At 38.0% G+C, this 22,418-nt stretch overlaps 1 protein-coding gene across 1 annotated transcript in view; it reads right to left on the minus strand.

Moving 5' to 3' along the window:
• CSMD3 (CUB and Sushi multiple domains 3) overlaps window positions 1–22,418 on the minus strand; it is an 853,424-nt gene that overhangs the window by 707,618 nt on the left and 123,388 nt on the right. The window contains exon 3 of the mRNA XM_075213978.1: window positions 4,169–4,281. Within this exon, the coding sequence (XP_075070079.1) occupies window positions 4,169–4,281 (113 nt within the window). The remainder of the gene's footprint in view (window positions 1–4,168; window positions 4,282–22,418) is intronic.

The raw sequence follows: 22,418 nt of genomic DNA on the forward strand, positions 1-22,418 counted from the left end.
GGTCTTGGCCATATGTAAGTGCTGGGACCAGGCTAAACACAGCGACTGGTAGAGGTCCTAGATAATATACTTCCAACAAAGTATTATTATTGATAACGGAAATTATTTTGCAAAATTATTTTTTTTAGAGTGGAATACTCTTTTAACTTATACTATGCTTTGCTAGTTTGACAAAACATAGCTAACCAATCTTCAACTTGAATTACAAAGTGTTTATCTGTGAATAAAAGCAGACCTGCTTTAAAGCATTTGTGGGCTCAGGGGCAAATAACACATAAGTGGATCCAACATTTCTCAAGAGAACGGTAAGAGAAAATACAAATTGCATTAAAAAATGACACTGTGCAAAGGTTTCTTACAGTTATAGAATTTGGGGAGAAAATATCAGATCTTTGTTAAACTTAGTATAGTTAGATATAACTCTTTTAATAATTATGTTTAGACTTAAGGTTGATGGTAATATTATTTACATTGTTGTTTTAATTTGAAAATAACTTACTTGAAAGTGGAGTCTAGCTTTCTTAAATGTCTACTAGGACAGCAAAGATCTGACATAAATAACTTTTAGAGCCTCTCCTTTGCAGGATTTTTATGGGAAATGTACTGATAGGCCTCCTGCAATGGTGGGCCAAGGAAAAATTCGCCTTTTCTGCCACTTCACACATATAAAGGGCCTAATTTAGAGCTGGACGTACAATCGTTTTTTTGGTGTAATATATGCATTTCCATACTGTCCATGCACCCCAAAAATGCATCTGTAAATTATTTTTTACAAATCATAGAATGTGGGGAACAGGGCCAGTCATGTATAAGAACTGCAAGGGCATGTTCACATATCTCTTATGGTGCTGAAGAGTTCCTGCAAGCATACATAATGATGATGATGATGATATCTAGCTGCTTCTGATTGACTATTTCTGTATTGATCTTTCCAGCTGATAGTATAAAAAACATTAGCCTTGCAGCTATATTAAATCAAGTCTATTCACATTACTTGTCATTTCCATTTGGACAGCTGTAGGGAAGAAGATTCCCACTGGATTCTTAGGGGTGGATTAAATTAGCCACGAGGTCCCATAAGAACCTTGTGCAATATTTCCAGCACAGGAATACAGCAAATATGATACAGGAAACATCACTCATTTATATATGAGTGCAAGGTTTGCACAGGTTTGTGCAAGTTTCCCAAAACCTCGCAGTGGTAAACAACAGACATGGGGGTATTTTTATGAAATTACGTTTTATATGGAAAATTCGACTTTCACCGTTTTATGATAACTGTCACAACACTATTCTGTCTTGCGTGTAGTATACTTCATTACATTATTATATTGTGTACAAATGTGACTTTAGCATTTATTACTAACACTGTCCAGCCAGATCTCTATGCACGTTAGGTATGACCAATGAACGCCTTGTGCAATCAATACCATGTTTGAGCACGCATTTTAGGATACATCAGACTTAACAAGTACGCTAAGTATGCTCTTTTTGTGCACTCATTTATCTGCGACGTTTGTAGCGCAAATGTGTACAACTATAAATTAGACTCAAAGTGGACCTGTGCCTTAAACACAATGGAATCGTCATTCCTGGGGTGAACCAAAATTCGGACTATCAATTTACTCGGACATTGCTGAGACATGAGTCACAAAGTTCCTCATGCCACAGTGTTGTCACTAGCATATAACAAATTGATAGATTTTATTATTCTGAATATTGGTTCAGACCGAAACGGTGGCCTCCACATTGTGATCCAACTCAAAGGTTTGTATTGTGGAATTTTTATTTTTTACTGCAAAGTTGCACTTTCCTACTAAAATATTACAATGCACAGTCTCTGTTCTTTCTTTACATAACCCGAAGAAAAAAAAAATCAATTTCTATACCCAATAGATGAAGTCACCAGTTTTATAAAGGTCAGCAAATGCTGTCAGCTTGTTGCTGTTCAGGCCAAAAGAAACATGTTGTTTCAAGAAAACATTATTAGAACAAGACAACATGCATGTCTAATGCTTCGGGGAAGAAAGTGTGAGTCTCATATCGTACAGTTGGGAATGAGTGTGTGTTTTAAAGCAGGTTATAAGTCATTCAGGATTCATGTCTTGAAGGCCTCTCTATCTAGAGAAGTATATTACACACAGCATCCATCCACCTTTAAAGTCAACTGATTCAATAACATTTAAAGTGTCAACGTTAACCATTACAGTGCTGGGACTTGAATTCAAACTTAATTACATTGGCAAACGGAAGCACTGAATGACTTGGTTGGGGGACTAGGTTTAGTGGACCCAACATTATTCTCTTTTACCTTGTGGAGGTCTGGTTTCATCAAGGGTCCCCCTGCCAGACAGGGAAAGGGCACAAGGCAGGAATTCCCTTCTTTCAGGTAATTTGTTAAGGCTCTACTTAGAAAGTGGAATTATTTTTTTACTTGTGACTATAAACTGAATACTTTGGTGAGAAGACCCTTTGACCTTATAATATCCATACCTTGTACTACCTAGTAGAAAAAACAGACATATCAAAAGATGGTCCCAATAAATAGTGCAAAAAATAGCATAAACAAAATGGTTCACATAAGGCCCCTTCATCTTTTACTCACTAGAACAGAGATCAAAAGTATTTTTGTTACTTTTAACTGAATCGGTTAATCTGGTGACTGTAGAATGTCATCTTGACAGCTAAGTTATGCTGATAATATATCTTCGTTTTCAAAGCTGCAGTCAGCAGAGAGAGGTTCCTTCTTTCATTCTGGTTTACAGATTTTCTAAATAAGATACTACTACACCATGTGATATATTATTTTTTTCTTTTAACTGTCTTTCATTGTAAAATGGTGGAGCTAAGGTACAGCGAGACAGTGACACAACAGTTACACTTTTAATGGCCAAATGGAGAAGTAAGGTCATTTAGTAATTGCATAGTTATTTGCGTGATTGAGGGCTTGAATGCCAATGTACGTGATGAAAAGTGGTTAAGCCACTCCAAAGTCTAAACCAAACTTTAGGACTAGTCCTTCATTATTTACAAAACCTTTCCATTTTTTCTGAAAACACTGCTTGTATGAGCAACTAGTAGAGAACTGTGGAAATCTGTGACCTATTTGTTTTACCATGTGCCCGTCTCCAGCATTATGCCTCCTTTCCTGCCAGCCAAGATTACCAACTCCATATATTTATTACACTGCTGAATGGATCCCCGACGGCAAGGGAGGGCTGGCAAATTCTAGCCCAGGGGGTAAGACTTGACTATTAGGAACATTTTAAAGGAAAAAATGCAGGTGGACCAGTGTCCTTGCCCAAGGTAACCCACTATGGGACCAGATCGGGGGGCAGTTTCCCCCCTGACTCCCAACCCAACCTGCCCCTGCCCGGTGGCTTTTTGCTTCTTGAGTAAGCCTTTGTTTTAGCAACACTCAGCCTTAGAGCTGTAGGACCTCCACCAGTAGAGAGATTGACCTCAAAGATCTGGTCATCCTGGCAACATGCCAGATAACCAGATCACAACGTAAAAGGGATATTTCCTTCTTGCAGGCTGGCTGTTGACCTTACAGCAGGCTATGAAGATCATTAACAATGGTTAGAATGTCATCTTACTATGGTCCAATCAGCTACCTTTTAATCTACACATTCAGAGATCTGCTGGTTGTTAACATGGGAGAAGAACTGGGGCAATATCTACCCATCTCCCAGTTCCACTAGGTGCGGGGGGAAGAGAGTAAGCCTTTTACATTTCCAGTAAAACAACCAAACATGGCTAATATTTTAATACATATAACATCAAGTTTTTAATCCACTCCTGAATTAATTTGTATTTGGAACCAAGAACATTTCTCATATATATACATATATATATATATATATATAATTAAAAAAAATTGTAAACCTCCTCCATTTATATGTGTGGAAACATGTACAATAATCAGAAATATTTTTATCTGGTAGGGTGTGCTGAGACTTGTAGTTCCATAAAAGCTAAGTAGCCACCTGTTTCCTTCGATCCACTGAGCCAACATACTTTTATTTTGTCAAAGGAGAGCACAATATATTTATTATTATGTGGTCCAAACATTCTATTACACTAGCAGTTAATTGTTCTATATGCTCAGCATTGAAATAACTTTTTTGACCAAAACAATGTTACATAGTAATATAAAAACTCTTACCTTCGTAAAATATTTTGAAGCCATGTGCGCTAACTGCAAAGTCACTGGTCAAACGCAATGAAAATACAGATCCCGTACTGGTTACAGGAGGAGGAAGAAGAAATCCCGTTATCCTGAAATGTGAAGGATAGACAATCTTAACACCCCATATTTAGACATTATTTAATGCATCTTTAAATTATTCATTTTTTTATAAACCATATACATTATCCTTTAGTAAGCTTTATATTGTCCATTCCACTATTGTCTATAAGCTGAGGAATATAGAAATGATAGTGTTAACATTTTAAATTTTAGAAAAATATATAGTATGTAGGGTTGCACTAAACAGCAGCTCACAATATATTATTCTCATTTAATTAATGGAGACTGTCATCCAGAATAACATTTATAAAAGAAAGACCCATTAGTTTGACTAAAAACCTGTGTGTGCCCCACCCTAAATAGGCACAAGTGTTGTTTAACCAGCTTCTCCAACATCCTGTGTGCAGATTTGCTTTGATTAAACATTCTTTGTGCCTGCATAATAGTGCATATGTGACTAGTTTTACTAGTTGAGGTTTTTCTTTGGCTAGGGTTGTCCTTTAAGCTTTAATTTCCAGATCACTCAGCTTAGAGGGAGCATTGGTTCAATATATAATAAAATGCTTAAATTGCAATAAAAATAGTAGTTACACAATACAGACTATCATAGCAGATGAAATGTTAACCCCTGGTGGCTTTCTTTAATTCTGTACCTCAGAAATCCCAGTTCTATTCATGCCAATAATCAGTCCAAGGATAGTGAACCAACCTTCTTTTTCTTTGGTCCTAATATTTCTCAATCCTATGCATTTATAATTTTAGCTTTCAGTTTATCCTCCAATTTATGAGTGATTTCAAGTATGCAAAATACAGGTACTACTCATTTGTGTGGCATACAATTAGTTAGGTCTGTCTAGGAGCTACTAGTTTCTACTAGAGATGTTCACTAACCTGTTTTGGTTTTGGTTTTGTTTTGGATCTGGATTAACTTCGTGTTTTGGTTTTGGTTTTGGCAAAACTGCCCTCATGTTTTTTGGTTTTGGATCCCTTTTTTTTTCTAAAATACCTTTTTTTTTTGCTAAAATCACATAATTTGGCTCTTTTTTGTTCCTACATGATTATTAACCTCAATAACATTAGTTTCCAGTCATTTCCAGTCCATTTTTGTCAAGGGACAAGAACACTGCTACCCCTCCTGTTTCTGTATGAGCAAATCTCATAGAAAAACCTGCGGTATGAAGAAACTGCAGGTTGGTAATTCTCCCCCTTATCATGTAACAAATTGCTGTATATAGAACTAGAGCCTAAGCTTATCTAAACTATAATTTAAAATAATTTCATTTTGGTGTGGTCTGTTCTACTCACATGTATTCTTGACATAAGGTTCTTACAGGCAAACATTACGAGGGGTCATTCACTGTATTATGACCAAATTTTGTTTATTAAGTTATCACATGCAAGTTTAAATTTGTGCTACATTTAATTACAATGATAAAACATTCTATTGTTTCTTTTTCATCTTATAGGTAAGCACATTGAAATACGTGATTTAGTGGTGGGTAGGCGGTCTGCATTTTTACTTTTTGTTTTGCCGAAGACCTCAGTGGGCCTCGGGATATACATGCGAAAATGGCTTTATTTAATTTTGCTATAAACTATATATTTTTAGTGACATATTTGGAACAAAAAAATAGCAAAACTTGATTGATTTCCTTTTGGAGAAACCAGCCAACCAACATTTATGTTCACATTCATTCCAATGCTTTTCTGCACTGAAAGATAAATAATTTATCATCTCAGCAACAGTTATATCCGAACATAGCAGGTGGAATTCACCAACACGTTCCCCTAATTTATCATGTCTTAATTAATTGTTCTCATTTGTTTTAGACAGCTAAAATACGATTTACTGTATCTTGAGACAGTGATACAATCAGGGGAATTTATCAATGAAAAAACATTGATTACACTACTCAACAAATTTTAAAATATTCTCTGTGTCTGGCATATGAATTTGTGTCTTCGCCTAATTTAGAGATGCTGAATTCAGTGGAAAAATCAGATTATAACTATAAAGTCACATTTATTAGAGACGCACAACTAACAAAAGCGGTAATTGCTATATCTGAAAAAGGATAAGTGAAAATTTCAATTAATCTCTATAGAATTTAAATATTCTCATCGTATTAATTTATAATATAGTATTAAACTACGGAAATGCTTAAAAACTGCAGAAACTAAACTTCAAAAAACTCATAACAATCCAAAGTAGACATAATGTAATTGTTAATGAAAGATCAAATGTAAAGTCACGTTGCTTTAGGAATGTCTTGGTGTAAACGTTCCCCCTGTTCATCACTTAGACTACCCAGGTTGTCAGGGAAAGTCTAGATGGGAATGTAAAAAGTGAATTTTAAGTTATATTCTACAACCCATATTCTTGTAGTTGTTCTATGTTTCATTCATATGGACACATAGTTGGCCTCTTTTCTGTTCCCTAAGAATCAACGCACAGCAGCCTTGTAGGAGGACCAAGCAGCAGACTCAATTTCTGTCAATTTAGCGTTAAGTATTTCATCCGTAAATATATTTCCTTATTTCGGGGCCTACAAATATGCCTTATTTTAGCTTTGCTTCGCTTAACTTCGGAAACTGTTCCTTCAGATAACTGAAAGTCTGGCCTTCTTTATCCAGAGTTTTTCACGAAATTCTTCATTATGCCCAACTTAATGTGAAGCGGAGGTAAAATGATTTTATGCGGCTCAACCAATGGAGTGTACTTGAAGTTTCTCTCCCAGCAACACAGGTTTCTCTCTCTGGCCACTTCTTTGTGATATAGTAATTTTTAGTATCTCTGTTGTCCCTTAAACACAGAAGACAGAAAAACTTTGTGAACCCACTTGCAAGCCTAACAGCAGCGCACCTACCTTTATGTCACAACAAAGATTCCATCCATGATCCTCATACTGGATTCCCTCCAACAACACAGCCGTACTTTCATAAGTTTCTTTCACGTCCACTGACTAGGCCAGAGGCAGTGAAGAGAGTTTGTTCCCACTATGGAGTAACGCTGCTATCAGACTACTCTCCGAAGAATCAATAAACAGTCGCCACTCACTAGTATTGTGATGAACACCAAACTGAACACCAAACTCTATCATTTAACCGTTAACATCAGTACACACACACACGCACACAAATACACACACACACACACACACACACATTGATGAAGGTATTCTTGCAGAGCACTTACTGGGCCTGATTCATTAAGGAAAGTTAAGTGAAAAAAAATCAGTAAGCAGACTCCTGGACAAAACCATGTTGCAATGCAAGGGGTGCAAATTAGTTTTCTCTTTGGCACATAAGTCGAATACTGTCTGTTTTTTCATGTAGCACACAAATACTTGATAGCTTATTTGCACACTGAAATTTTAAGTTGATGTTTGTGTACTAAATTAAAAACAGACAGTATTTAGCTTATGTACAAAAGAGAAAACTAATTTGCACCCCTTGCAATGTAACATGGTTTTGTCCAGGAGACTCCTTACTCATTTTATTTCACTTAACTTTCCTTAATGAATCAGGCCCATGGTAATTAAATACTTAACGAATTTCAGTTTCTCAAAATGGCTCAAAAATCTTACGTGATATCAAATTTCTGAATATAAAATCATTATATTTGGATTCTACACACAAAATTACATGGAAATTGATATATATCATGTCAGATGCAAAATGACTGTTGAGTAGTGGAAATTGCAATAAAAAAAGAAACATTACAATAATGATTAAATTTGGTGATAAATAATATAGCGCTCGATAAATTCCAAGACATTTTTACTTTAAAATGTATTTATTTTTTAAATTTAATTTCCATGTTTGTTCTGTATCAGTAAAGATAATTGTATAATACTCAGGTTGAGTTGTATTAGAGAGGTTACAGCGAGAACATTTGTGGAAGGACTAACAATACCAGGTTATGTCCACAACGCCTATTGCAATGGATCTTTCAAGAACCTCCTAAAAAATGGATGACGCAGACATCTAAACTTCTTCTCTTGCCCTACACTAGCTTCCCGTGACCTCCAAAATCTAATGCAAAATACTTACATTCACCTATAAAACCATCAACAACACTATCCATTTATACATCTCAAATCTCATCATAATACCCCCCGATCTTCCCCTCTTAGATCGACCACTGAATAATTATAAGAATTTGAAAACAAGGACTTTGTAGGCAATGTAGTGGACGAAAAGAGAGAGATTTGAGTTGAGTGTGAGTTGGAATCAATTTGGGGAGAGTACTGCAAATTTAGTGGAGATAAAGTACAGTGCTGAGAGTTGCCAGCAGTACCAATTATAAATAAATAAGTTTAGTACATTTAATAAAACATTAAACCTGACATCAGAAATGTCTGATATCAGGTTTAATGTATTCATAAGTGTACTAAACTTATTGTAATATATGTTTTTGAGTTGTGATTAATATAATTGGTACTGAAGACAAACCTCAGAGGTGTATTAAGAGGTTGTATTCATCCACTTTCTCCTGTTCATCCACTTGGAAATTTAGTGGATGAACTGATAGGTAGGCGACAGGAAGGTAAACCAGATCGCAGAAGGTTGCCGTAATCAAAGCAAGAGAGAGTGAGGGCATACTTTAAAGTTTAAACTGTAGTTTTGAGGAAAAATGGTTAATTTGATTAATATTTTGAAAGACAAAAATATGTGTTCTAAGAACAGATCTTACTTGAAAAGAAAATGAGAAAGTTTAATCATATATAACCTTTAGGCAATGAATAGAATCCACTGGTATTACATTTTCTATTTTGGCTTTTTATTGTAAGCTGGCATGTGGTCGGTCATGTCGAAATAGCCCTAGAATATTAGACAATTTCATCCTGATCTCTGGCAGCATTTTTGGTATAGACAGGAAACTTAAGGTAATATCTGCATAAATATGATAACCGAATACAAATGATCTAATGAGTTCTCTCAGAGGAAATGTATATCGGGGGATTAGAAGAGGACCCCGTACTGGATCTTGGACCCATACGTATTGAGGGATAGATGAAGAACAAATGTCAGTGTCAGAAAAAGAGAAATATTAGTATGGTAAATTGGAGGACAACCAATCAGCCACCTTACTGCAAAGGTCCAATAATTGTTGAACTGAATGAGAATCAATTGATCAACTGTATCCAAACAGCTTCAAGGGCAAGCAGGATAATGATTGACAAATAGCCTTTGTATTCAACCACTCTATAGAGTTCCGTCTTTTCGAGTGAGCTACAAAAATCTAGCAAGTCCAAAAGATCATGGATGTCGAGGTAATTAGAGCACTGGGAATAAACATTCTAGAACTCTATTCTTCTAGAGAACGTTTTTCAGATATATTATTTAGGAGTGTACTTCCACTCTCACTGTTAATAGACATCTACCTTATTTTTCTTATCAAGGACATTATATATATATATATATTTGAAGAATCTTCCCCTGGTGAGCTAATTACAATGCAAAAAAATTACTTTCAATGTTATGTTATCCTTGAAATTATTATCTGTCTTATCCAATTTTGCTCGGCTGTGATTAGAGATGACTGTTCCCATCAAATCTCTCTTTTGTAAAATGTGGGCTTACTGTTTATAAAAATAAAAGTATAACAATATTTGTTCCCCAAGATCAGGTTTAGAGAAAACTTTATATAATGTATATAAGACTCACAGTTGTCATTGGATATTAACATTTTAATAGTAACTACATTGAGACCTTGTTGATGGACCAGGTGACTGAACCACTTTGGGGGCCACATGGTAGCACCTATAACCTTCAAAATTACCCTTAATCTCAGTAATAAGTTAAAACAATTACATTTAATCAAAAAAAGAGGCACCTATCTGTAATAACAGATCAGCAGGCATTTTAAACAAGTGTTACAAGCTATAACATATGAAGCAGAAAGGAGCTGGGGGCCACAGGTGAAGCTCAGAGGGCCACAAGAGGCCCTAAGGCTGCCTGTTGCCCATACTGGTCTAGGTGTTGTGCAAAATGAGGAGTGCGGTCCTTGTGGGAATGTTCCCACTTATATTTTGTAGTATAATGTATCTGCAACGTATTTCATGCTATGCAACAGGAATGCAGGTTCATTCTGCCATGGTCAACTGAAAATAGTCCATGTGGTTTTACTCTGTCTGCCATTAATATCAATTTAACCTCTTTTCCCAATGCAAACAACGCTGAGATAAAAAAAAAAACCTCACATTTAAGCTGAAACAATTAAAAGCTAAGGCTTGTGTCACAGTCTCGTCAGTTAGATGTCACAAGTATGTTTGGTTACACCCAGTGGTCAAAGTGGGCCGATATACAGTGGTATGTCATACTGGCACTTCTCCCACTGTAAGCCTGCAGATTCAGCAATTATTATTATTATTATTATTATTAATAATAATAATAATAATAATAATAATAATAATAATAATAATAAAGTATGTATATATTTATATGTATTTATATATAAAGGCTACCAGTAATTTACTTACAATTAAGATCGGAAAGGATATGATAACATAAGAAAGAAAACAGCAGAAGCACATCTCTCCCTGCTTTTTCCGAGTTAATTACTGAGTTAAGCTGCATGCTGCTACATTTGAAGCCAGCTCAGAGAGTGATACAAGTGCGCTGTGTTACTTTTAATGTTTATAAGCACACTACATTCAGCAAAGAGCAGATTGATATAGACTAACTGAATGGTGTTTACTGTCTGAACATAGAACATAATGGGCCTGATTCATCAATGAGCATATCTGCCGATGTTGGGAATATCGTGCACTATTAATCTGCGTATGCCCAGATCGGGCTATACACAACTAAACGCAACCACATTTAATTTATTTTCTGATGCAAAGGACGCTTGCAACAGACTATGATTTCTGGGAGGGAACGGAACGGGGAAGGGGCGATCGCCTTCAGTCAATGTACAGTAAGGCCGTGCCATACTTGAGCACACGCAGCCACGTTAAATTCAATTTTTGGGCATCTCAAAGTTACTTGATTTTCTGCCGTATCTCCTGCTCCTGATTACTAGTGATGACGGTGTTGTGCGAATGCTATAACGTGTTTGCAATCTGTAAAAATTTATTTTATGTTTAGTAGACATTAAGATCAGACTAATTGCACAAACATATTAGTAGGTTAATTGGCTGCTATCAAAATTGACCCTAGTCTCTCTCTCTCTGTCTGTCTGTATGTTAGGGAATTTAGACTGTAAGCTCCATTGGGGCAGGGACTGATGTGAATGAGTTCTCTGTACAGCGCTGCGGAATCAGTGGCGCTATATAAATGAATGGTGATGATGATGATATTGTGTGGAAAATAAAAATATTTTTTAAAAGAAAACAAACCATTTTTTATAACTGTTTTATCAATAATGCTTATATTATTATGTTATAACATTATTACATTATATATTATAACAGGTGACATTAATTGAATAGTTTATTTTTCATGAGTTCTTTTGCAAATATATATTACACATTGGTATTGGATGTATACTGCAGCATCTTGTAGTAGAGCAGAGCAGACCTACACCCGAATTCATCAGCGCACGCATCAACCAGATCTGTGACTTGTTGGGTGACTTGATGAATCAGGGGCCAATTGTGTTCATAAATACACTGGTGATTGGAAACTCTAGAAGTTAATGTCACAGGCATGCCGCATGTTGTACTATAAAGTGCCCCCATTTAGATTTACATCTCATAATTATACTATGCGCTATATAGGAGTATAGCTAATGAATAATAACAAGACTTGCTGTGTCTATAACTATTAAAACATAAGAAAAAAAAAGAAAAAATATGATATTTTATATTGTAATTGGAGTTTTTGATCTTCATCTGATCTTATTCTAACTATGCTAGACTTTTAACTTTTGGGATGGATTATCTTGTCACTTGTTATGACTTATAAAGAAATTGTATGCCCCAATTTTGGATTTATACGTACAGAAGTGGTCTCTTCTTAGGAGAGGGGCAGGTTTTCTTAAAAAAATTGTGTTGTATCCACATAACAAATTGGACACAGTCCTATTTTATTTAAAACCTAATAATAGGAGTGCCCCATTAAAGGAAAATCCCTTTTTCTATTCTATTTGTGCACATGGACAAAAGCAGGATTTTTAAAGGGGGTATATGTTGCACTATGCCCCTCATTATTCTGTCCCCCTATATCACACTGACCCTATCATCACTCTCTCCCCTTACATTGCATTGTCCCCCTGCATCACACTGCCCCCTCATTACACAATACAGACAGTCAGGAGGAGGGAGGAGAGAGACAGATATTGGGCTAGGGAGGGCAATCGACCACCCCCGCCACCCTCAATCAGCCCTAAAAGAGAAGCAGCTGGTCTGCTTCTCTAAGAGTCACCCCTGGCTGTTAGATGTGAACATTAAGCTTCTGGTTATGGAGGGGGGGTTCCATTCAATTGGAAACCCCCCTAAGTGCACGCCTGTTGCATGTATAACTTTATATTATCCAGACAGATAAACATTTTATCTAGTGATGGGGTCAGATCTCTGTTACATCTGTGAGTCTATGTGTGATTCTGTATTCCATTATTTATGTGAAACATGGAAGAGGTGGGGGACACAGAATGGATAGTTTTCCATAACTATAGCTTTTCATTTTATTATCATTATTATTATTTTTTATTTATAGGGCGCCACTAGGTATCCGTAGCACCGTACAGGGACAGACAGAAACACGATACAGGGTGAGACAGCACGGTACAGTTAACAAAAAGCACAGTAACTCCGAAGCTCAATGTACAGCTAGATGAGAGGTGAGAGCCCCCAGGGGGGTAGAGAGAGGGGTAGAAGGGCAGGAGGACCTCATGGAAGAGACAAGGAGCTGATGAGCAGAGTTAAGGTGGTGGAGAACAGAAGGAGAGGAGGCCCTGCTCGAAGGAGCGTACAATCTAAGGGGAGTGTAGGACGGACAGAGACGCAATGGTAGGAGGAGGGAATGGGAAGAACAGAGGCAGAGACGGAGAGGGGGGAGAGGAGAATGAAAAGGAGGGAGGTAAGAGGGGGACAGGAGGAAGGGCAGGATTGGGAGGGGGGTAGGGGGAGACTGGGAGGAGGTCAATTAGGTGGGGGACTGAAGGGCTTTAAGGAAGAGGTGGGTTTTTAAGGCCCGTTTGAAGCTGGACAGGTTGGGGGGAAGTTCTGATGGAGCGGGGGAGCTGGTTCCATTGGAGGGGGGCAGCACGGAAGAAGTCTTTGATGCAAACATGGGAGGAGGTAACCAGGGGGGAAGAGAGGCGCGGGGGTCGTTAGCCGAGTGCAAAGGGCAGGATGGAGCATGAATGGAGCAGTGGAGTTGGAGAGGGCCTTGAAAGTAAGAGTGAGGAGCTTGAACACGATTCTGTAGGGGATGGGGAGCCAGTGGAGGGATTGGTAGAGGGGTAAGACAGAAGAGGAGCGGCGAGAAAGGAAAATGAACCGAGTGGCAGCATTGAGTATGGAGCGAAGGGGAGCGAGATGAGAGCGGGGGAGGCCAGTAAGGAGGAGGTTACAGTAGTCCAAGCGGGAGATAATAAGAGAGTGGACAAGAGCTTTAATGGCATCTTGGGAGAGGAAGGGCCAAATGCGTGCGATGTTACGCAGCTGGAAGCGGCAGGATTTAGCGATAGAGAGAATATGAGGGGCAAAGGAGAGAGAGGAGTCCAGGGTGACGCTGAGGCAGCGAAGTTGAGGAACAGGGGAAATAGAGGAGTTGAGAACGGTGATAGAAAGGTCGGGAATGAGCGGGGGGAAAGACAATAAGTTCGGTTTTAGCGAGATTAAGTTTGAGGAATCTAGAGGGTATCCAGGAGGAGATGGCGGAGAGGCAGGTGGACACCCTGCAAAGGAGGGAGGGAGAGAGACCGGGAGAGGAAAGTTAGAGTTGGGTGTCATCCGCATAAAGGTGGTACTTGAGACCAAAGGAGCTGATGAGTTCATCCAGGGAAGAGGTGTAAAGAGAGAACAGTAGGGGTCCGAGAACAGAGCCTTGGGGGACCCCTACTGGAAGGGAGGAGGGGGGAGATAGATCCAGAGGTGGAGGCAGAGAAGGTACGGTTAGCAAGGTAAGAGGTGAACCAGGACAGGGCGGAGCCGGAGAGGCCAAAGGATTGAAGGGTGTGGAACAAGAGTGGGTGGTCAACGGTGTCGAAGGCTGCTGAGAGATTTAAGAGAATGAGAAGGGAGAAGTGGCCCCTAGCTTTAGCAGAGAGGAGATCGTTGGTGACTATGGCCAGGGCAGTTTCAGTGGAGTGGAGGGGGCTGAAGCCAGATTGGAGAGGATCGAGGAGGGAGTGATCAGAGAGGTAGGTGGAGAGGCGGCTGAAGACGAGCCTCTCAAGTATTTTGGAGGCAAACGGGAGAAGAGAGATGAGGTGATAGTTGGAGGGAGAGGTGGGGTCAAGATTAGGTTTCTTATGAATGGGGGATAAAGGAGCATGTTTGAAGGAGGAGGGGAAGATGCCGGTGGAGAGGGAGAGGTTGAAGAGGTGGGCGAGGTGGGAGCAGGTGGCAGGGGAAAGAGAGCGAAGGAGGTGGGAGGGGATGGGGTCCAGGGGACAGGAAGATGGAGGAGAGGATGAAATGAGAGAGTGGACTTTGTCTCCCGTAGTGGGGCGGAAGGAGAAGAGGGAGTGGTGGCTAGAGGGAGAGGGAGGGAGGGTGGTCGAGGGGAGGAGGAGATTTCGAGTCGGATGGCCTCGATTTTAGAGGAGAAGGAGACAAAGTCAGTGGCGGTCAGGGAGGAGGGGAGAGGAGGGGCGGGGGGGACTGGAGGTTGTTGAAGGTGGCGAAGAGGCGGTGGGGATTGGAGGACTGGGAGGAGATAAGGGATTTAAAAAAAGATTGTTTGGCAAGAGACAGAGCGGAGCTATAGGAAGAGAGGATGAACTTGAAGTGGAGAAAATCAGCCAGGGAGCGGGATTTTCTCCAGTGTCGTTCAGCCGTACGGGAGCATTTTTGGAGGAAGCGGGTGAATTTGGAGTGCCAAGGTTGGGGTTATGAGCAACGGGGTTTGACAGAGTGGGCCGCGGCGATGGCATCAAGAGCAGAGGTGAGGGTGTGGTTGTAGAAGGAGACCGCCAGGTTGGGGCAGGCCTGGGGGGAAAGGGGAGAAAGAAGAGTGTCAAGAGTAGAGGACAGAGTAGCAGGATCGAGAGCGTCAAGGTTGCGCCTGGAGTGAGTAGGAGTAGGCGTGGGGAGGGGAGTGGGGGAGGAGGAGAGAGAGAAAGAGAGAAGGTGGTGGTTTATTTTAATAAAAAGTTTAAATGCATGTAAAAATTAGGGCTAAATGAATTTGAACCTATTAAATTACCAAACGCTTCAAGGGCCAGGATGCCATTCAGTTACATTTTTCATTACACCACTTCTGAATTTCCACTTTGACCTATGCTTCAATGGGAAACACTGTCTCCCTGTGATACTACAAAGCTTCACATTCATTTGTCAGCATTTCTGAAACACTCTTGTATTCCAGGAAAACAGTGTTTCCCTTTGCAAGCAATGAGAAAATACTATCTATACAAATGTTATTGTAACTCCGGGTAAATATGAAAGTGAATATGTCTGACATTGCATAAAGGCACATGTCCTTATTTGCAGGTAGCCAAATCAGACATATCTGGCTGTTCAGAATTCAGGCTAAATGGACAACCCTTATGTGGTACAGCTATTGAGGTCATATCTTGACTACACACAGTGCAAAAGCAGTCATTCAACCTCATTACTTGTCAGTCATGATTGACATTTAAAGATTCAAAGAATCAACATCTCATTGGTAGTCATGTTGTGCCCATACACACTGTGACCAATTAAAAGCCATCTCACATGTTCATCAATAACATGGATTCCGAACTCTTGGACTATAAATAGGTCCAAACACCATGTGAATGTGTTAATGTGCTAATTTAATTGATATGCACATTTTTTAAAATACGTGATGACAAGTGTGTAAATTATATTTTGCAAGGATACGTGCTGAAAAATACATTACATTGTCTAATGCGCTTTAATCATAACGGGCCTGACTCATTAAGGATCTTAACTTAAGAAACTTGTTATTTAAGTCTCCTGGACAAATCCATTTTACAATGCAAGGGGTGCAAATTAGTATTTTGTGTTGCACATAAGTTAAATACTGACTGTTTTTTCATGTTGCACACAAATACTTGATAGCTTATTTGTACACTGAAATTTAAAGTTGATATTTGTGTGCTACATGAAAAAACAGTCAGTATTTTACCTATGTGCAAAACAGAATACTAATTTGCACCCCTTGCATTGTAACATGGTTTTGTCCAGGAGACTGAAATAAGAAGTTTCTTAAGTTAAGATCCTTAATGAATCAGGCCCAACATGTTTACCTGTTATAGCTAAAGTGTGTGGTTTACAATGCATATTGTTTTTTAATTCTTTTAACTAGAAGTTACATTATAATACAACAAACAACAAGCATTTGTGTATTGAAAAATCTTCTGCATTTAAGCAACAAGATATAATTTATAACATATTATTTTCGCTGCCTGTAATGAAACCAAACACTGTAATAACATAATGATATGAAATTAAATAAAGTGGTCTAAGCAAGTTTTGTCTTATGTTTGTTGTTTCAGGATTGACTTCCTTTTAAGAATGTTGACTAAATAAGTGTTTAATAAAAATGTAATACTTTCATAGAGAATATGAGTTTATTAAGTAGTTACAATGCATATTTTTTTTTTTTCAAAAATGAACTTTTATATATGTGTGAAAGAGCTCTCAATCTTCAATGGCCAAATTGACCAACAAAATCAGTGTGTATGGGCAACGTCAGAGACAGGGATACATAAAATTCTTTCCCCATGATCAGAGAGAATAAGGCCAAATACTTTCTTCTATTTTTCAATGCAGTATAGACACTATTAGAATACTTGCCTAAAATGTTATGGCTATTTAGAATCATATTGATTTAGAAAATGTCAGTTGCACAGACCCGCAGAACTCTTTCTCAAGCAATAAGATTGCCATTCTTAATTTTATTTTTGTTAACCAATGAAATGGCTGGCACAGAATTGCATGAACAACCTACATTCCCAAAGAATAGCCTCTGTGCTAGCCAGCCTAGTCTTCTTAACGTGATATCAGCTAAACCACCAGACTGGTGTCCTGCTAGTTACTTTATCCAAAACCAGCTTCAGTTAGAGCATGTTTGCATGTCTATAGTAGATGTAAGGAGAAGGGCTATGTCTTCTAGTCTCCGTTGGGTTGTTAAAACTTGGCTGATAAGTAATTGTGACCTTATAAAAAGTCAATAATGCTTAGTCTCCATAAGGGGATGCATATGAAGCACATATAATGTTTAATCAATATTAGACCTTCCAGAAATGTAGACCCCAATAGACTTAGACTGCACTTTACGGATATTAAAAGCACACAACACACTTTTAGGATCAATATAGCCTATCAACTTGTCTAAGTTTGCAGTAAAGAGTGTGAATGAAGGTGATTAATCTATTTAATTGTGGTACCAAAGTAATTATCCATACATCAAACAATAAAAATGGATGTTTGTATACAGAAGTCTTACGTCTTCAGACATATACTCATTATTTGAAAGCTACAGGACACAGTAGTACTTGATGTAATTACTTGATTATTAGTAAACGAAAGTAGTGGCTTATATAATTATGTTATTTGATTTCTGTAATTTGCAGTATTTGACGCAGACAGTTCAAATTGTAGTCCAACAATGAACACGATATCAATGCCGTTAAGTGCTGAGATGCAGACTTTCAGCTGTGACTTCAGATTAGACTTAATTAAAAGTGTTCCAAAGGCAAAAAATATAAATGACATTATTGTTTTAGAAATTCATTAACCCCACCGAGAATCATTTACTGGAGTTCAAACGTAATGCATTTATTTTTATCAGAGTATCTTCTCTGGCAGTAATCCATATTTGATCAATGGCATTATAGACAATATGTAATCCTGTTGAGATCCCCCTCTCTCCTTTCTGCCTTACCTAGTAATTGTGCATTCACCCCCTCTTGTGTACATGTATGTATGCAAACCTCTCAGTAGATGAGCTTGAGATTGAATATACCAAGGGAGGGATTGAACTGTTGCAATGGAAAGTGAGAAGGATTTATTTAAATATTTTAATAATATAATTAATTTCAACATCTCAGAAGATAGAGTACACATTTATAAGTATGGCTGTAAGCTCCATGAAAGTGTGCCTGCCAAGTATATATACATTGGGTAAAACAAAATAGATAAAATTATACAAAGACGTACCCATTATTTAGGGAACAGGGGTCAGTGTTACTAACTCTTACATGCCAAACAATTAGGTGACAGAACTCTACAATACAATTATGTTATCACACTTGGACATGGATATTCATTCTCATCATCATTTATTTATTTATATAGCACCAGCAAATTCTATAGCACTTTACATTTGAGATCAAACAATAATAAAACAATACAGGGTAATACATACAGACATAGAGGAAAGAGAGCCATGATCGCAAGCTTACAATCTATGGGACAATGGGAGCTTGATACACAAGAGTAAGTGCTACATCATATTGCATATTTTTCATCTAGAATACAAAGGTAAAAAGTATCGTGTGGGCTGTATAATTAGTCACACAGCAATGTTGGTCAGAGGGTTGTTGTCTTGTGTTAGCTTTGTAGAGGGTGGTAATAGGGTAACCTAGGGAGATTAAGATGGTGGTTGAGGAATATTATAAGCTTGTCTGAAGAGGTGAGTTTTCAAAGAACGCTTGAAGGAAAGTCTTATTGTGCGAGTGAGGGAATTCCACAATTTGGGTGCAGACCGAAAAAGTCCTGTAACCGGGAATGGGAGCAGGTAATGAGAGTGGAAGAGAGACACAGACCTTGTGCAGAATGGAGGTGTCGAGTTGGGAGATATTTTGAGACAAGTGAGGAGATGAATGTATATTTACGGGTGATGGGTGACAAATGGCCCTTGGGTGACAGGCCACCCTCCAAGCTTTCACTTTCTGCCCTCAGCTCCCTGCTATATTGTCAGATTTGTTTGTTATGGCTTGTAACACTTGTATAAAATGCCCTGTGACATGTTATTACAGATAGGTGTCTCTTTCAATGATTAAATGTATTGTTTTGCTTATTACTGAGATTAAGGGTAATGTGCCATATGGAATGTTAGAGGGCCTGTTGAAGGTTAGAGGGCTGCCCATGCAGCCCCTGAAATGTATGAGGTTGCACATCACTGAAATACACTGCTACTAATCGATCTAACTGGCATAACTGAACATACTTAATGAAGCAATCTGATTTGGTTATGCTGCTGAAATAACTGAACATACAAATGATGCCATTATACTGGGACGGATAACATACATGACTACACAGAATTATCTTCCGCTTGAGAACATTATCTTCAGCTTGAGAAAAGCGCTCACCTACTCACCTATTTGTCCATAAACACTGTAAATTTAAATGCAACATATTAACGCAGATGACAATATTCTTCTACTCCACTCTGCATACAAAACCTGACATTTTTTAGTGCATTGCTCTTTTAAAAGTGAGAATATTGCAGCTAAGCCCATGAAGACAAATGGTGGCAGGAAGAACATTTGTTCGAGCTAATTAAGCCCAATTTATGATAATTGTTGTAGTTTTCCTTAATTGTACTTATGCAAATGTAGTTTTCAGTGGGTACTCACTACGCCGCTTAAATATTTTACAAACAGTTTTCATGATTCTCATTTTTCTCTCTCTTGTAGTGAAATATAAATAATCAAATGAATGTAATTCAGTGTCGTACATATTTAAAGTTACATTCATGTTTGTGTCTGGTATTCCACTCCTATAATGATATTTAATAAATGTGAAAACACATTTCCATCACTCAATTCTATCATATCTCCAACCTCTAGCAAAAAACCCTAACAATACATTTTCCTGATGAGACAGCCATTAAGTTTTGTAAATGTCTTAACTATCTTCACTTTTCTTTATTCTCTAAAATATATGGGCATAATCAGGACCGACGCTGGCATTAGGTGAACCTAGGCGGTCGCTTGGGCACCAATGGTTAGGGAACATCAAAAAGATTGTATGAATGACATATTGTCAATGCAGTGACTCCACTCGTAGCACCTGGCCTGTCACAGATGTGAAGGAGAAGAAGCGGGCAGCTCCTTAGATGTGATGTTGTTTAATGCTGCGCCTTAATATCAGTGTTAAGCTCGGAGTGTGGTGCTTGGCATCCTAGGTTCCCGTCTAGCCCAAGTGGCCACTGAGGGCCCAGATTACTCTAACCCGTGAGGAAGTGGACCAAACCAATATCTTCTCTAGGGTCCGATGGTGTCTTAATCAGGCTCTGGTCATAGCCAAGTGGCACACCCCAGTCTGAGGAGCACAGGATGTAACTTCTACATTCCACCTGTCAAGATAAGAAGTAGGAGGGGTTTGGAGACGCAAGAACAACGATGAGGCAACACTTCCTACGGCACATCACTAAAGTCTTGTGCTGGTCCAAAGAGAACCTTACATTACTTCATACATATATGGGGAATGTGTGATGAGCCGCCAGACAACACCGTGTTGTATCAAATTGCCAGCCCTTAGGATAGGGAATCTTGGTGCATTTTTCCTCGCACTTCCATGCTAATTGCTACAGTAAATACTGCGCTATCTGTACTTGGGTTCCTAAGCACAAATGAGAGCCATCAAGATATTAACTCAAAAATAGCCAGAGAAATGTTTATCTAGTGGTCAGATTTTGAATAATGTTGAAAGATTTTTTTTAGCAGTTTAATGCTTCTCTAAAGGACTAAAAGAGCTGCAATTAGCATTTACAAATATGTATGCAAACTTTCAAGAATGTTTAATGAACATTTGACATAAAACTGTTTTACTATGGATTTTAAAATTAACAACATTTGTCCAAAAATAAGATGATTGGACTGACATTTCATATTGTCTTATGAACCAATTCAAAAAATATTTGCTTGTCTCTAGTGTAAACTAATTAGATTTTTCTGCCAGACAGAACATTTTAGATATTAATACAGATTTATTTTGAAAAGGTATCCACACTTACATACTCTTTATTACATAATAATTGTTCAATATTTAATAAATATGAGAACTCAAAATGCTGTTAATATTGTACTTTTTCATCTAACATATAAAGAAACTTGCTCCATGCAAAAGAATGGTGTTTTCCCCTTTAATTAACTGTAATAACTGCACTGCTGTGGTTAAGGCACATTAAGAATTTGCTATTAATTACTAGAACTTAATGATTTAAAAGAAGTTAATTGCTTTATAGTAGTAAAAAAAGTAATGATGTTAAAATGGTGAAGAGGGGTTGGATAAATATTTGTGAGTGAATACGAATTTTAGTTTTTAATGAAGTAGGCACTGAATACTTATCGGATGTCAAGTTTTGATAATGATATAACTCACACACAAGTAGATATGACCAGACTGAAATATAGTGTATCCAAAACATTTCGTATATAACATATATAATGCTTGTGCTTAAGTATGTATAATGAATGGGAAAATATCTTATTACAATGTTTGATGCCAATGAAAAGTAATATATCCATTAGTATACATTTCTTATATCTAATGAGTCTCGTTCCAAGAAAAAAAAATTGTAAGCCACTATTTAATATCATCATCATCATGGGCAGCATGGTGGCTAAGTGGTTAGCTAAGTGGTTAGCACTTCTGCCTCACAGCACTGGTGTCATGAGTTCAATTCCCGACCATGGCCTTATCTGTGTGGCGTTTGTATGTTATCCCGTGTTTGCGTGGGTTTCCTCCCACACTCCAAAAACATACTGGTAGGTTAACTGGCTCCTATCTAAATTGATAGTGTGTGTGTGTATGCTAGGGAATTTATATTGTAAGCTCCAATGGGGCAGGGCCTGATGTGAGTGATTTCTCTGTACAGCGCTGCGGAATCAGTGGCGCTATATAAATAAATGATGATGATGATTTCTTATATCTGATGAGTCTCGTTCCAAGAAATTACAGTTTATAAGCCACTATTTAATATATCTAAATGTTATTTATTCAGCATTAAATTAGACTGTTAGTAAAATTGTCATGGAAATGTTAAAGAGGAACATGTCAAGAGGTCATGTGACATGCTTGGTTAAAGG

Source organism: Mixophyes fleayi, chromosome 5 (assembly GCF_038048845.1).
Source record: "Mixophyes fleayi isolate aMixFle1 chromosome 5, aMixFle1.hap1, whole genome shotgun sequence".
Taxonomy (NCBI): domain Eukaryota; kingdom Metazoa; phylum Chordata; class Amphibia; order Anura; family Limnodynastidae; genus Mixophyes; species Mixophyes fleayi.